Source organism: Daucus carota, chromosome 3, assembly GCF_001625215.2.
Source record: "Daucus carota subsp. sativus chromosome 3, DH1 v3.0, whole genome shotgun sequence".
Classification (NCBI taxonomy): domain Eukaryota; kingdom Viridiplantae; phylum Streptophyta; class Magnoliopsida; order Apiales; family Apiaceae; genus Daucus; species Daucus carota.
The window spans coordinates 34,930,989-34,946,778 of record NC_030383.2 but is presented as its reverse complement, the minus strand read 5'-3'; the positions used below and the strand labels follow the sequence as shown (position 1 = coordinate 34,946,778).

The window sequence follows — 15,790 nt, the reverse complement described above, 5'->3', positions numbered from 1 at the left end:
TGACGTTCTTCGTACGGATTCCGATGACTTGCTATTTACTGAGCTTTCTTATCTGAGTTGAGTTGTACCTCTTTAAATACAAATAGGCTGAACATATGCCTTTCAATGTACCACTTGTTCATATTGATTCGTGTGTGTGCGTGTGTGTCTTGGTTTGGGGTGTGGCACGACAACCTACAGATTATGTTCTACAACATAAATATAGTAATCAAAACGTCAAACAATTACTTTTATAAATCAGAGGGCACTACACACACACACACACATATATATTACTCTTTGTTTTGTTATAGTAGATGGACATTTATATTTAAATTTAAATTTATTAATAGTAAAAATAAATATTTTATTAATTTTCTAATACTTTCTCAGTTTAAGTGTCTGCAAACGTATTATTCATTTCCAATTTAACACATGTCAATTGTAGAATTTCAAATTCATATTCTTTTTTGGGCTATAAGTTATTCTACAAATTGGATTTAAAAATGACTTAGGTACGGTTTGGCGTTGCTATTGCAGACAGCAACAACAACTTTTTGCTGAAAAACATGTGAGAAACTTGTTGGGATTTAGGGTGATAGACTGTAGTCAACTTAACATTTTTATGTACTTAGATTTATCCAAGTAGAACATATTGTCACAACCAGAGTATGTCTTTGTAGTGTCTTTTTCATTACTGTCAATTGTAATACAAGTATGCTTGGAGGAAGCAATTATATTGTTCATGCCCCAAGACGCAAAAGAATGACAACAAAAACGAAGGACTACTACTGTCAGATGGTTGACAGTAATTCTACACAAGACAGGTAGTTGCCAGGTCACCACAGCAAGTCTGATTCTGAAAAGCAACATTGGCTGAAGCTCCACAGACAACAAGTTTCCGCTCGCATGACGCCAGAACTGGCGTTCCACTCAGAAGCGTACTCGGGAAGCCATTGTCATCTCAATCATTGTTTGACAACAATTTCTGGTGTCACCATGTCCCTGTCATCAGAGAATATGAGATAAGATTTGATTCTTCATTAAGTCAACCCTGTGGCTGATAAAGATGTTCAAAGATCAGGGATGTTGTAGAAAGTTGTTTTTGTAGCACATTTGTAAAGTCTAGAACTGAAGCTCAAGAGACAAAAAGTCGTGGATAACCGCCTGCAAGAGGTTAGGTCACTATCCATAGAGATTTGCAGAGCTCAAAATAGAATGATCCTCGGTTGCTTTTAATACAATTTAACATCTGTTTGATTAGCATTTTAGGAAAGTCACATTGGCTGCAATCTACAAAGTAGCCACAAAAGCAAAATCTACTTTTAGACTTTCAGAACCCGTGTTGGTTGTGATGTGCAATACTCTGATCGATATATAGTAAACATCACCATCTGTAGAGCAAGGAAGGTTAGCAAGTGCAAGAATACTCATCTGTGTCTCTTGAGAAGAACTGAAGCTCGAGAAACTCTTTCTTGAGGTTGTAGAAAAACAACGAAATAAATAAACCAATTATTTTGTGAAGTTAAGCTATTGTGTTTTTTATCACTTGCCTTAAACTTCCACTGATAAACTTAAATCATGAATTAGTTGTTGAATAAAGATTTAAAATTATCAGTATTGCATTCAACCCCCCCTTCTGCAATACATCCTTGGACCAACAACTGGTGTCAGAGCAGGTTAGGTTGTTTTCATAGTCTTGTAAACAAAACCTGAGATCGTGTCAAGTATGCAGAAGTCAAGCATCAAGATTCAAAAACTACACCCTTGAGGAGATGGAAGGTATGGACAACCCTGCCATGGCGTTTATGGCAAGGAAGTTCAAAAACTTTAAGTTCAAAGAGAACAAACCATTTAAATCTCAGTGTTAGTACTCAAGGTTCAACAAGATTGGTTCAAGCAAGAATGATGGTGGAAATTCTGGTGGAGGATACAAATCTGGGATGGTGGATAGATCAAAGTTTAAGTGCTTCAACTGTGGAGAGCTTGGACACTTTGCTGGAGAGTTCAAAAAGCCCAAGCAATTCAGAAGAAAAGACAAAGAGTCTGACGGTCAAGGCAAGAAAGGTCAAGGAAGAGCATAAGTTGTTGAGGGCATGTGTTGGGAATAAACTGATGAAGAAGAGAACGAGCAGATGGTGAATCTTGCTCTAATGACAAACTCAACTGATAGGTATCAATCTCTTCAACTCAGTTACCCTCACTTGTCTTACTTAATATGACTGTTGGTGAGTGCAAGAAAACTATTAAAAATATGAGTGCTGAAATGTTTAATTTGCACACTAGTCTTTCTGAAGCTCATGAAGATATAATCAAGTTTAATAGTAAGAATGAGACCTTAACTGCTGATAATGACTTGTTGCTTCTTAAAACTGCTTCCTTAGATTCCTTAAGATCTGATAATGAAAAGCTCAAGAATGACTTAGCTTGTGCCAAAAAGATTGAGGAATATCTTGGGACTAAGTTAGCAGAAAATGAATTTAAACTTAAGGCCTATAAGAACTCTTCTCAAGTTGTTCAGGACATCTCTGAGAAAGGCACTAAAAACAATAAGTTAGGCACTGGTTATGAATATGGTAGGAGACCTGGTAAGGAAGCTGTGTCTGATTGTGTTGGTGATGATGTTGGCAAACCACACATTCTCAGAAAGGTTCAGAAGCCTGTATTCAAAGTTATTGAATATGAGTTTGATGAGGAAGCTTTACTCATCAAGAAAGAGCTGAATGATGAGGATAGTGTGTATGACAGTAAGATTGCTAGTGAGAACAATATTGTCAAGAAACCCATGACAGTTGACTCTTTACACAGACAGACCGCACGTTAAAAGAATGTTGTCAACAAAGCTACGACAGAATCTTTTAAAGGTACCGTCAAGAGGAAACCTAAGGCAGTTACTTTTGTAACTGCTGTCAAGACAGTTAAAGCTAATGATGCTGTCAAAGGTAGTCCGACAACAACTTTTGAATGTGCTATCAACACAGGTGATACCATGTCTAAAAACATAAATGGTAAAATCAGTCAAGGAAAGAATGGCGAGTATGCTAAGAGGCACTTAGGAAGTTATGTAATAATTGTGGTTCCTCTCATCACCTTACCCATGTTTGTAAGAAAGATGCTGCTACTCCTATTAATGTTGTCAATGTTAATGGTAATCTACACGGAACCCCTATAATGGATAGAACTATGGATGTGTAGTGATATTGATTGCATGCCTTGTAAGATTACTACCATGAGTACTGTGATTAATCAGCCTATTCTATCAACTGCTAAATGCTCTCACTCGTATGATGTTGAGACTCTCGAGCGTACTTATGTCAGTATTTAGGCTACACCTACAAAGAAAAAGGCAGTGCCATTTTCAAAGTTACAGTAGGTAAAAAGGGATGTCAAAAATATCATTGTTGATAATCTTGATGTGGTTGATGAAACTGTGATAACTGTAGCAAATAATGATGCTAATCTTAGCAATGATGTAACTGCAGGACCCAACAAAAATTGGGTACCAAATGCAACTTAATCTCATTCAGTGTGCAGGGAAAAATTAATAAACAGGTCATGTGGATCATCGACAATGGATGCTCCAAGGCCATGACATGTGACAAGGCCCTGCTGTCACAGTTTGTGGAGAAGACTAGCCCAACTATAACTTTTGGAGACAACAACAAAGGTTACACAATGGGATATGATCGATTGGAAATTGGAAATGTTGTCATTGATGATATTGCTCTTGTAGATGGACTGTAGCACAATCTATTGAGTGGCATCCAATTCAATAATAAAGGATTCAAGGTTGATTTCGATGCATTTGACTGCAAAATTTATCACAAGAATAATGAAAGCCTCTCTCTCAAAGAAGTGAGGGAAAGAAGCCTATTTGTTACTGACTTGTATTCAACAAAAAAAGACAAAACATATTGCTTTTACGGCAAGAAACCGAATATTCGGTTGCGGTTATAGCTAGGAACCGATCCGGAAAAAAAACCAAACCGATCCGATTTTTAAAATATTATATATATATATATATACATATATATAATATTTATAATAAAATTTAAATTTAAAAAATACAAACTTACATATACATTTACTAGAAATCTAGAATTAGTGGAATTACTGGAATTACTATGATTATCTTGATGAACATTTGACTGTATGACATTCCTGCTACAACTTTTATATATTAGTCATGGAACTTTGTTAGCTGCTGTAAAATGCAAACAATACAGTTTTTGCATTAGCATAAGAATTGAAAGTGTGTGTACACCATAACTTTTGCTAAACAGTCTTTTTATCTTTGAATATCATACTAAAAAAAATAGATGTTTCCCATTAGTAACAGCCAAATCACCTCAGGTCTGGCTAGCTAGTTAGACTATTGCGGCAAATACTTAATCGGATTATTGTTCCAAAAAGAAGTTTCAGTGTGGTTTTCCATTGAATTACAGTGCACTTAGCAGGCAACGACATACATCAGTGATCAGATAGCAAACTGAACTAAATTTGTATTAATATTTATGTAAATTTTGGATGGATGCATAATTTTTACTTAAATTTTAATTATTCATGTGTAATAATTCTTTCTCTTTTTTTCATGCGGTTTTATAACCGAAACCGAACCGATACAAACCGAATCTGAGGTTTTGGAACCGAAACCGACGATGAGGTTGTGGTTGAGGTTTTTGATTTCTAAAACCGAGGGCATGCGGTTCTGGTTGCGGTTTTTATCCAAAAACCGCATCGAACCCGCATCCGCTCTACCCCACCTAGTGGGACGATGGTCGGGACCTGAGTCTATTTTCCAAAATCTAATATTGAATTATCAAAAAAAAATATTTTTATATATAAATAAACGGATTTTTTAGTGTGTGACCATAACAATCACTTTTTCACTAGATGGAGGATTTATTCACTGAACTTTCATGACCTCTACATGCACAAATATTATGACCAATACTCTCCATCTCAGTAGAAAGTATAAAAAGCAGTTGTTAGTGTGTGCTCATTGGCACACACTAGAACACCCATAAATAAATAGCATCGAGCCCTAATTCCTAATTACCTGGTTTTTGTTTACCGGGCTTGAGATCCGGTTCAAATACAATCCGATCCAATGAGACCCCAGCCTTTTTGATTTCTTTTTTAGCCTTCTTGATTCCTAAAACCCACTCTGCACTCTCTCATTTACAAATTGATTCATTTTTATCAACTCTGGATTGTTCAATCTGCTCCACTTTTTATTTATTTCAGCTACAAAATCAATTCCTTCAAGGTTAGTCATCATTTCATTTCACTAGCTACACTAAACCCTCATTTTTATTCTCTTAAACCCTAATAATTTGCATTTTTATCGCTAGATTTCTTTGCAATTGCAATGTTATGTGAACCCGAGAACTGGGTTTTGTTTATTATTGGATTCTTGTAAATGGGTTTTTCTCAGTTAATTAATTTAGTGGAGGCTTACTTGGAATCAGTTTGTCTAAGGTGTTAACTTGTGTGTTGGAAGTTAATGAATTGGAAATTTAATGGGTTTGTTTCAGTTCTTGGTTGACTATTGCTATGTACTGTGTAACTCTTTTTGTTAGAAGGGTTATGCAAAGTTCTAGTCTTTGTCGATTTTCACGTTCTTTGTGCAACCGGAGTGGTGATGGAGGGGGTAATGGGTTTGGAAGTAGTGAGGAGTATTTGGATGTGAATTTTGATTGTTCAGAATTTATTCCTGGTTTGGATGAAGAAACAGATAGTCGGGGATCGTTAGGTAGTGCAGGAACTAGTTGCAGCTATGGAGATTATTCTCAAACAAATTTTTCGATGAGGAGGGGTTTTACTGAGATGGCGAGAAGTGATGCTGATAGGGCCTTAAGTATTCTTAGTCAAGATGGTCCTGGTTTTGATGCAAAAGGGGCTTTAGATGATATGGAGGTAACGGTTTCGGGGCTCTTTGTGCGATATGTTCTTTTAGGGATATTGACGAATATTAACTATGCTAATAAAACCCGGTTTGCGAAAATGGGTTATAAGTTCTTTACTTGGTCTGGTATCCAAGAAAACTATGCACATACAGTGAATGCGTATCATCTGATGATGAAGATTTTTGCAGATTCTGAGGAATATAAAGCAATGTGGAGATTAGTGGATGAAATGATTGAGAAAGGATTACCGACTACTGCACGCACATTTAACATAGTAATATGTACCTGTGGTCAAGCAGGTTTAGCTAGAAAAACTGTAGAAAGATTTATTAAGTTAAAGACATTTACGTATAGGCCATTTAAGCATTCCTTTAATGCAATTTTGTACTCCCTTCTTACAGTGAAGCAGTACAAATTGATTGAGTGGGTGTACCAGCAGATGTTGATTGAAGGTCATGATCCTGATACAATGACTTACAATGTTCTAATGTTTGCGAAATATAGGCTCGGGAAGCTTGATCAGTTCCACAGACTACTAGATGAAATGGGTAGGAATGGATATTCTCCAGATTCTCATACATTTAACATCCTTCTTCATGTTCTTGGAAAAGGTGACAAACCCCTAGCAGCACTTAATCTATTGAACCATATGAAGGAAGTAGGCATTGAGGCAAGTGTTCTTCACTTCACCACATTAATAGATGGACTGAGTAGAGCTGGAAATTTGGATGCGTGCAAATATTTTTTTGCTGAGATGACTAAATATGGATGTTCGCCAGATGTGGTTTGTTACACTGTTATTATTACAGGGTTTATTGTTGCAGGGGAGCTGGAGACAGCTCAGGATTATTTTACTGAGATGATTGTTAAAGGCCAGGTCCCAAATGTCTTTACCTACAATTCAATGATCCGTGGGCTTTGCATGGCTGGGAAGTTTAAGGAAGCCCGTTTGATGCTTGAAGATATGGAATCCAGAGGGTGTGTTCCAAATTTTACTGTGTATAATACCCTCATAAGTTACCTGCGCAATGCCGGAAAGATGTTTGAAGCTAATGAAGTTATAAGAGTGATGGTGGAAAAGGGGAGGTATATTGATCTCATATCAAGGTTCAAGCGTTATAGAAGATGCTAATGTGGCTAACTATGCGGGATTTTAGTGTAAATTTGTAAGAGTTCTTACAGTTTTAGATATACCTGCCGCTTCTTTTTGTTCTGTGTAAGTTTAGTCATGTAATTGCTCACAATCTTTCTTCCATTTTCTCAGTTTCCTATTTGTTAGCTTGCATCCTTACCCCATTTATTTGCCTACAGGAATACCTGGAAAAAGAAGCTTTTTTTGTAGATCACTTTTGAATTTCTTAATATACTTAGTTTTTGGTTGCCATTGATACCCTTTCTATCTCTATACCCAAAAATCTCTGTGGTTAGTACATTGTAAGGCCTATATTTTTGCACTTCACACTTAATCAGCACATTTTTTCTCTGATGTTCTATGTTTTCTACTCTGTATTATTCCCCCTACAATGGTTTTGGGTTGAAATATGCCTCTTTTATGTTGTAACTAATTCTTCTTCCATCATTGTCAATGTCTGCTCATCAAAGGAGACTGGAAAATATAGAATCTGTAATATTGCTACTTTTCTTGCTTCCAATCAATGTCACATATTCCCCTTTGGTCCATGAAATAGTTCTGCAGTCTTAGGTAGCTACACTTTAGGGTTTGACCCTTTGTCATCGACTGTCGTGGCTTCGACACAACTTATTGATTTTAACAGTAGGCATTCAGTTCCAGTGTTATTGAGATGTGGATTAATATTAAGGATATACGCTTATATTTAAAGATCCAACAGATACGGATTAATATTAACGCTGCGGTCTTAGGTAATGACACTTGAGGGTCTGGCACCTTGTCATCCTAGCTTTAACACAACTGGTTCATTTTATGGAGGGCCGTCAGTCCCATTCCCTTTGAGAGATGTGGATTAATTTTAAGGCTACTGAATGATCTAGGTGCATTTAATCTTCCTGCTGTTGAATCATGTCGCTTCTTTATCATTTTCTTTTATACATTACCAGCTTGGATTAGGTCGTTCTGGTTTCTGAGCACCAATTGGATTACTTTTTTGCTTCTACGATCTAAACTTCTTAATATATATGCTCACTAAATGTGTGTCCATCATTTGTGAAAATGTCGTATTCCTAATCATTATCTTGAACGTTTATTCACTATCAGCATTCAGCAGCATAACCTTAAATTGTATCATCGTATATTATTTAGTAATCCGCGGCTCTCAGTGGTTATAGCTGTTCTAATGTCTATATCATTGTAAGCAGCTGTATACTGACTATTCACTCGCAGGAGAAGCTGCCAAGCCCCCTGATGCGTGTCAACAGCCAGTTATCGCAAAGGTTGCGTACTTGCATTGCCTTTTAGACACTAGATTTCAATTATTTCCATTTCTTTATGATTTTACAGAGCACATCATGTCTTGAGAATCAGATAGCACTACGTTAATCTTCAACTGAAAGAAGTTGTGATGTACACATTTTCAGTTTGTCACATTACATTGTTGCGTACTTGCGTGTTTTATTCAGGGTGGCAATGTGTCAAGCACTTCGATTTTGCAGAGGCAAATCCCAAGGATGGCATATATTGATGAGTGATTTTATTTTTTGTTCGCTTGACGATTGATCAATTATTTAATTTTTTTTCCCATTTTATTGATTACACTCCGATTTGATTAAAAAAGTTTGATTTATCGGAAAAAAATTCTGACAGGATTTAGGGTAATCGTTTAATTCTGATTTCCAATCTCTACAACAATGATATATAGATATATGATTAAATAGAAATAAAAATTAAAAAAAATAAGAATAAATTTAAGGAGTTACATATATCTCACAAAATACTTTCTGTTTCTAATATGATTATTTCCTTTCATTAGTAATATTTTTTTGAAATATGTTTTATTGTATTTTCTTTTCATCTCTCATCAATCAATTTGTGCGCGACTTCAAAAAATTTCTATTTTGATTTTAAATAAGTTTACGCATAGAGTGACACCATATGTTTGAACCGTCCATCTTTTATCACAATCCCCATATATTACAGATCGTCTGAAATATGACACATAAGAATTGCATCGAAGTCTAAAATAGCACTAAATAAGATTTGAAAGAAGTCTAAAATAGCACTAAATAAGATTTGAAAGAGTACGGTAATTTTTATTTTTTTTTACTAATCCGAAGTTCTAAAAGTTTATTTGGCTCAACCTTCTTGTCATGACATTCGGCTTGTGTCACCCTCATTTTGGTGTCCTGACACCTGAGAAAGAAATGCAAAAGCAGCAAAACTAAACCCGCACTCTCAACATTGTACATGGCACATACTGACATGCTATGAACTGATCATGAGTGGCTTAAAGATGAGGTTTCAAAAGATAAGTTGTTCCAAAAATTTATCTCTACTTCAATTTTAAATTGAGAAATATGTATTAAAAAAATGAGTATATAACACTTTAGAACCTCATACTTTGGCTTATTAGCAAATCAGACACCATACTTTGAAACGTGAAAGTTTTTAACCCTAAATTTCAATTAGCTTTCGGTTTGTAATCCTAGCTCACGCATCCGTTAAAAACTGTCGTTAATTTTAATTGTTTGAGAGATGACAGTGTGTATATTAGTTTTTAACAACTACTTTACCCCCGTGACCCCTCAAAGTTTATATATTATATTTTGAAGTTATTTCCGAACACACACAACGATGTAAAAAAATTTAAAATAATGTATAAAATATGTATTATGATTTAGAATTTGAATTTCTTTTTTTACATAAACGATGTAACTTATTTTAAAATTTTAAATAAATACATATTTTATAAATTATTTTAATTTTTTTATATCGTTGTGTTTGTTCAGAATTAATTTCAAAATATTATATATAAATTTTGAGAGGTCACAGGAGGTAAAGTAGCTGTTAGAAACTAATATAAACACTGTTACATCTCAAACAGTTAAAGTTAACAGTTGTTTTTAACGGATGTGTGGGTCATTGTTACAAACCGAAAGCTAAATGCAACTTAAAGTTACAAACTACCACGTTTCAAAGTGTGAGGTCTGATTTGCTAAGAGACAAAATCTGACATTACATAGTGCAATATAATCGTGAAAAATCAAACTATCTATATCTATATTTCAAAATAAGTGAGTCTATAAGCACGGCTTATATACACTTCAAACTTTATTTCAAAACTTTCACTTAGAATTTCATTCCAAAACATTTACTCTAAAAATGAGAGGAGGTACAAAACAAGGAGTTAAATTTGGTGGAAGATATGGAAAAGGTCTTGAAATGGCATATAAGTGATTATCACTTAAAATAGTATTCTTCAACTAAAAAGATAAAATTATAATCAACAATCAACTTTATGATTTTTTCAAATATATGACACATCAATAAAATTAGTAGCACTCCTCAATATTTTAAATTACAGAGCATGTGATTGAAAATAGTTACTTCATTTCACCGACTTTTAACTCGCAACCATATGCTTTTCACCCATACAAAATCTGAGAGAAAAGTGCAAGACTCGAAATGATGTTTGAGCTGCTCATATGTGTGTATTAATTCAAGAGAATCTCTAATTTTTAGCTCTGTTATAAAAGTCACTGATTAATCACGATTAATCATCGATTAATCCCTGTTCCGTATCTCGCTGAACTGATTAAATCTCTCATTAATCACCGATCAATCTGATTAAACTCCAATCAATTCAATTAATCTCCGATTAATCCTTGTTCCGTAACTTCACCGATTAAGTCTGATTTCCGCTTTTTACAACACTGATTTGTAGTAAGTAAATATAAGTGCGATAAAGGAATATAAAAGATTAAAACAAAATCTCAAACATCTCATGTAGCTACAGTCAGCTGCATCAACTTAATCAGCTACTCCTTAATTAATTGCTAAACTTGATTAATCATTATGCTTTACTTATTTCTTCTCTTCCTTCTTCACATCTTTCTTTTCTTCCTTGGGGACCTCTTTCTTCTCCTCTTTCTTTTCCACTTTCTTCTCCTCCTTTTTCTCTTCTTTGGCTGGACCGACTGATATAATATCAACCTTGGCAACTTTCTTCAATCTCTTCACAAGTCCCACCGAGTCCATTTCTCCGATCACTGTTATCTTCTGCTCTTTCAAGTCCACCGATATCGAATCGATTCCTGTAAGATAATAATACAATAAAATCCCCGTAAATTAATACTCCACCCAAAATTATTAGTTGAACTACAGATTAATAATAATTCATGGATATGAGCAGGGGCGGATCTAGACACAAAATCTTAGGGGGCACGAAGCAAATTTTCGAAAAACACCTATTTATTTTCAAATTTTTGGGGGGCACTTCTATAATTTTGTAAAATTTAGAATGGTGTAAAATGAATCATATAAGATGTTTTATTGCACATAAAATTTTGTAAGAAAACAAGGGGAGGATCGGATACCGTAACAGTCTGCTGCAGCTTCCATTGCTTTCTTCTTGGACTTGTCATCAGTCATGGTCATGACCTTCAATACCACTTTCTGCTGTATATGATTCGTGATCGAGAGTTAGACGTTTGTGCATGTTTAGTGTGGAGTGTTGTGTGTACGAGAGAGATCGAGAGAGGGGGAGAGAGAGTACCTGAGGAGCCATTAGAAGAGCGAAATAGATGCAGCAAAAAGTGGGACGAAGTATAAACTTACAAACTAAAGGAAGGAAATAAGGAGAGCGAAGTGAGGATATTGAGGAGGGGATATATAGATGGGGACCGAACTTGCGTAAACAAAGAGCATACATAAATATGATGGGTGCACGTCCTCGCATACGATTGTTGAGATCTTTTCTATAGCAAACATATATTCGGTCGGGTGAGCCGAGTTTCGAACCGGGCATATCTCGGTTCGTTTAAAAAATTTAGTCTAAATTTTTGTCTCAACTCGGCTCGTTTATTTTCACGAGTCTAGTCGAACTGGCTCGTTTAGCTAAACGAGCCAATTTTAACGAGTCGAGCGAGTCGGCTCATTTAATTTAATACTAAATCGAGCCTGAAACGCTACCCGAATTCGACTCGTTAATTTTCACGAGTCGAGTCAGCTCGTTTAACAAAACGAGCCAAAGCCTCACTCGTGCTCGTTTAATTAAACAAGCCGAGCCGAGCCCATCAAAACGAGTTCGAGCCGGGCGAGTTCGCGAGCTGTCCGGATCGAATTACAGCATTAAGCATACATATTTGTAGCCGTTGCATTATTTAATTTGATCGATAAAACTTTTTTATGATATCTTTACACAAGATTTTTATGCAATTAATAATTTTGTTTTATGCACATTCTAAAATCCTTGATCTTTTGTATTCTTTGAAGAATAACATCAAAGTTCAAAATTTAAGACGGCTTTAGGAAATGCAGTGAAGTAAAAAAAAGTCAATTCAAATTCAATTCAATTCAATGCAATGCATGGCTCCGTGGTCAAGTTGCAACCGGCATTGAAAAACAGCGTTGTAAATCGTGACTGAACGAATTACATTTGAAAGGGTTTCGGGTTTCCACGTGCTATCGCCTATCTTTGAAAATTCAGGCTGCAAAATTGGTGAATTAATAATTCAGGAATCAGGAGATTTTGTTTTGTAAAGTACTACTCCCTCCATCCCATTTTAAGTGTCCACTTTGTAATTTTCACACATATTAAGAAACAATTAATGTAATGTTTTTATCATCATCTTTCCACAACTAATCAGCTTAGTTTTCATACATATTAATTACGTATCTCATTAATTATTGTGTATTGGACCTTCTCTCACTTCAAATTACACTATACATTCATAATGCTTCTAAATATATTTATGAGGAGTTGTTGGTTGTATTTAATATAATATTGGAAATAGTATAAATTTTACATGGGTTAAAGAGTATGACACATATATTGGGAATTTTTTTTTTGGCAAAGTGGACACTTAAAATGGGATGGAGGGAGTAGTAATAGATGGTCTCCCCCTATTTAATGAGATATTCTCTCCGTTTTAATTTATTGTCCACTTTTAACAAAATTTTTCGTTTTAAATTAGTTGTTTACTTCAATTTTTAATGCAAAATCATATTTTCAAAGTCAATCATACTCCACATATCTCTTATTTATATTTCCTAAATCAATCTCACTTCACATATTTTGATCATTTAATGCAATTAGTTTGTGAACTTCCATTTTTTTAAATTATATAATTTTTTTAAAGTGGACGTGTAATTTGAAACGGAGAGAGTATTGTTATTTTATTCTCCAAGGTACTGTTTTTTATTTGAATTATCTGAGCATTGTGGACTCCCTGCACAGCTGCACTTGGTTATTCTCGAAAAGTCAAATTATGAGTTATGAGTGTCCATACAACTGGTGGATTCAAACACTAGTTTGGTGTGCTTTCTTGACGGTGGCAAATACAATTGCAACACATAGAGAAACTCTCAAAACGCAAATTTATGTTTCGAAGATAGATATCCTTTCCTCACTATCGATGAAAAATGGTTTTCAAAAGATTGTTAAAATATAGTAATACTCCCTCCATCCCATTTTAAGTGTCCACTTTGCAAATTTCACACATTTTAAGAAACAATTAATGTAATATTTTTATCATTATCTTCACACACCTATTCACCTTGTTTTTATAAATATTAATTATGTATAGCACCACTCCTACTATGTATTTGACCTTTTTTCATGTTGGACCTAGTAAGTTGTATTTAATACTATATTGGAACTAGTAAAAAGTTGCATGGGTTAAAGAGTATGACACATATATTGGGATTTTTTTTTTTGGCAAAGTGGACACTTAAAATGGGATGGAGGGAGTAGTAAATTTGGCAGCTTTTTTCTAGGTACGAAGAATTAAATAATTACTGATATCAAGTTCGACGTTCGCAAGAGATTCAAATATTCACCCTTGATTCCGAGAATAGACTTTTGAATGAGAAAATAGGAATATAACATACTCGTACCTCAAATCTTCCCAATATTTTGAGACTAACAGGATCTAAAAAATATACGAATCTGAGAACTAATCAAAATTTTGAGAACAGGCATGATTAAATAATTCCATTTAAGAAATTTTATCTAAATCATCTCAATAATCGAATAAAAAGTGATCTAAATTGATATTAGTAAATAACATTGATCTAAACTAGTGGAGAAGCCGCGCGTTGCGGCGGCCTATAAAAATTATATTAATGATTCAATATTAATATTTGTACAATAAAATAATTTTGTGGCATGGTGAAAAAATGAAAATAAATTTATACACGTAATTAACAATTTAAAGCACAACGAATCTTAATTATATTTGTGTTTTTTTTTTAAAAGTAATCATGTTCTTAAATTGTCATCTTACTCCAATTTTTTGGATTGATTGTGCACAAAAACATCTAACTTAAATCCGTGAGATAGCGGTCTATAACTATCCTTATTTGTAACAACCTTTATATTTTAATACTTTATAAACAGCATTCACTTAAAAGTTGGTTGAACAGAGCAAACAGATAATGCATGAATAATTTTTTTCCTGCATACAAAGTAAATCATATAAAAATTCACAACAACAAACATGTCCGGAGAACAAAAGCAATATTATAAAATGATAACCAACAAACATATATCACTAACAGTTAATTTATTGATATCATCCATCAATATTATGTCAAGACTATATTCTTTTCCTGTGTTTGGATTTGTCGACTCCAACATAGCCGTCTATAACTACCTTTGCTTGCAACAACCTTTATTTTTTTAATACTGTATAAACAGCCTTCACTTATCGTTGTAGAATAACGGCACCACCGAGTTGGAAATCGAGCAAGAAAACTATCACGAGAGGGAGGTAGGGTTGTGGTATTGAGAGAGAGGAGGTTGGGTTTAGATGATCCAAAACCCTACAATCTATATGGGTATATATAGGTGCAAAGAGACTTTTGTGCTGCTCTTTCCCATAATTAAATAATCTGAAACAAAATCAGATTAAAACTTTCAAGCTACTATCTTCCATAAATAATCTGAAACAAAATCAGATTCTGAAATATGAGAGGCTCCACCTACACGCTCATCCACCAAGTTAGAAATCGAGCAAGAGAACTATCACGAGAGAGAGGTAGGGTTGTGGTATTGTTAGGTCCAATGAGACGTAGAAGGGGGGGTTGAATACGTCTATACCAATTTTTTCGATTTAATTTAATTGCGGAATAATTCTGTTTCAGTCCATGTTAAATCAATCATAAATAAACAACTCCAGCAAGTCGGGGAATATTCTTTGTATTAGAAATAATCCTCGGGTGCTACAAATTCCAACACAAGTGTCGGCTGCAGAGACTACAATCACTCTATTACAAACTCTCGATAAAATCGATATTCTAACTTAGCTCTCGAGAATGTGTATAGTGTGTGCACTTTACAAAGTGTGTAGTTGTTTTCAAATGAAAACATCAAGCTCTATTTATAGGTTTCTCAACAACTAACCATGGTTAACGAGTTCGTCCTGGACGACATGAGTTCGTCCTGGACGAATTCATTTTAACTGTAGTTAAAATGAATTGTCCAAAATAAATCTAACTCCAAAGAAAAGCTCCAAGTTGCGCCAGGAGAAGTGTGGTCAAAGTTGGCGCCACCCAGTCAAACTTTGCGCCAAATGCATCACCATAGTGTAGGGACTTAGATAAATAATTATACATATACAAAGTTGCGCCCATAGAGTTGATAAAGTCAGAGGCGCAACAATTGACCAGGAATGGTCAAATGTTGCGCTTTGACTTTGTCAAGTGCCACTGTGTCTCTGTAAATATGACTTAGAAGAAAATAGAAGAAACTGAAGTTGCGCCTTGACTT

The 15,790-nt window shown here is 34.7% G+C and overlaps 2 protein-coding genes across 3 annotated transcripts; one reads left to right on the top strand and one right to left on the bottom strand.

The window, feature by feature from the left end:
* The first annotated feature begins 5,242 nt into the window (after window positions 1-5,242).
* Window positions 5,243-7,374, top strand: LOC108211398 (pentatricopeptide repeat-containing protein At3g60050). The gene has a single exon (XM_017382991.2). The coding sequence runs from the start codon at window positions 5,536-5,538 to the stop codon at window positions 7,018-7,020; it is 1,485 nt and encodes a 494-aa protein (XP_017238480.1). The 5' UTR covers window positions 5,243-5,535; the 3' UTR covers window positions 7,021-7,374.
* Window positions 7,375-10,746: 3,372 nt separating this feature from the next.
* Window positions 10,747-11,731, bottom strand: LOC108213450 (heavy metal-associated isoprenylated plant protein 39). 2 transcript variants are annotated; one of them, XM_017385243.2, is made up of 3 exons: window positions 11,576-11,731; window positions 11,397-11,478; window positions 10,747-11,114 (listed from the first exon to the last, which is right to left on the bottom strand). In XM_017385243.2, exons 1-3 carry the CDS (start codon window positions 11,729-11,731, stop codon window positions 10,885-10,887), a joined length of 468 nt encoding a protein of 155 aa, XP_017240732.2. In that variant the 3' UTR covers window positions 10,747-10,884. The 2 variants fall into 2 exon arrangements, with proteins under 2 accessions (XP_017240732.2, XP_017240734.1); XM_017385245.2 differs by having other exon boundaries at window positions 11,397-11,475; window positions 11,576-11,721.
* Window positions 11,732-15,790: the final 4,059 nt, after the last annotated feature.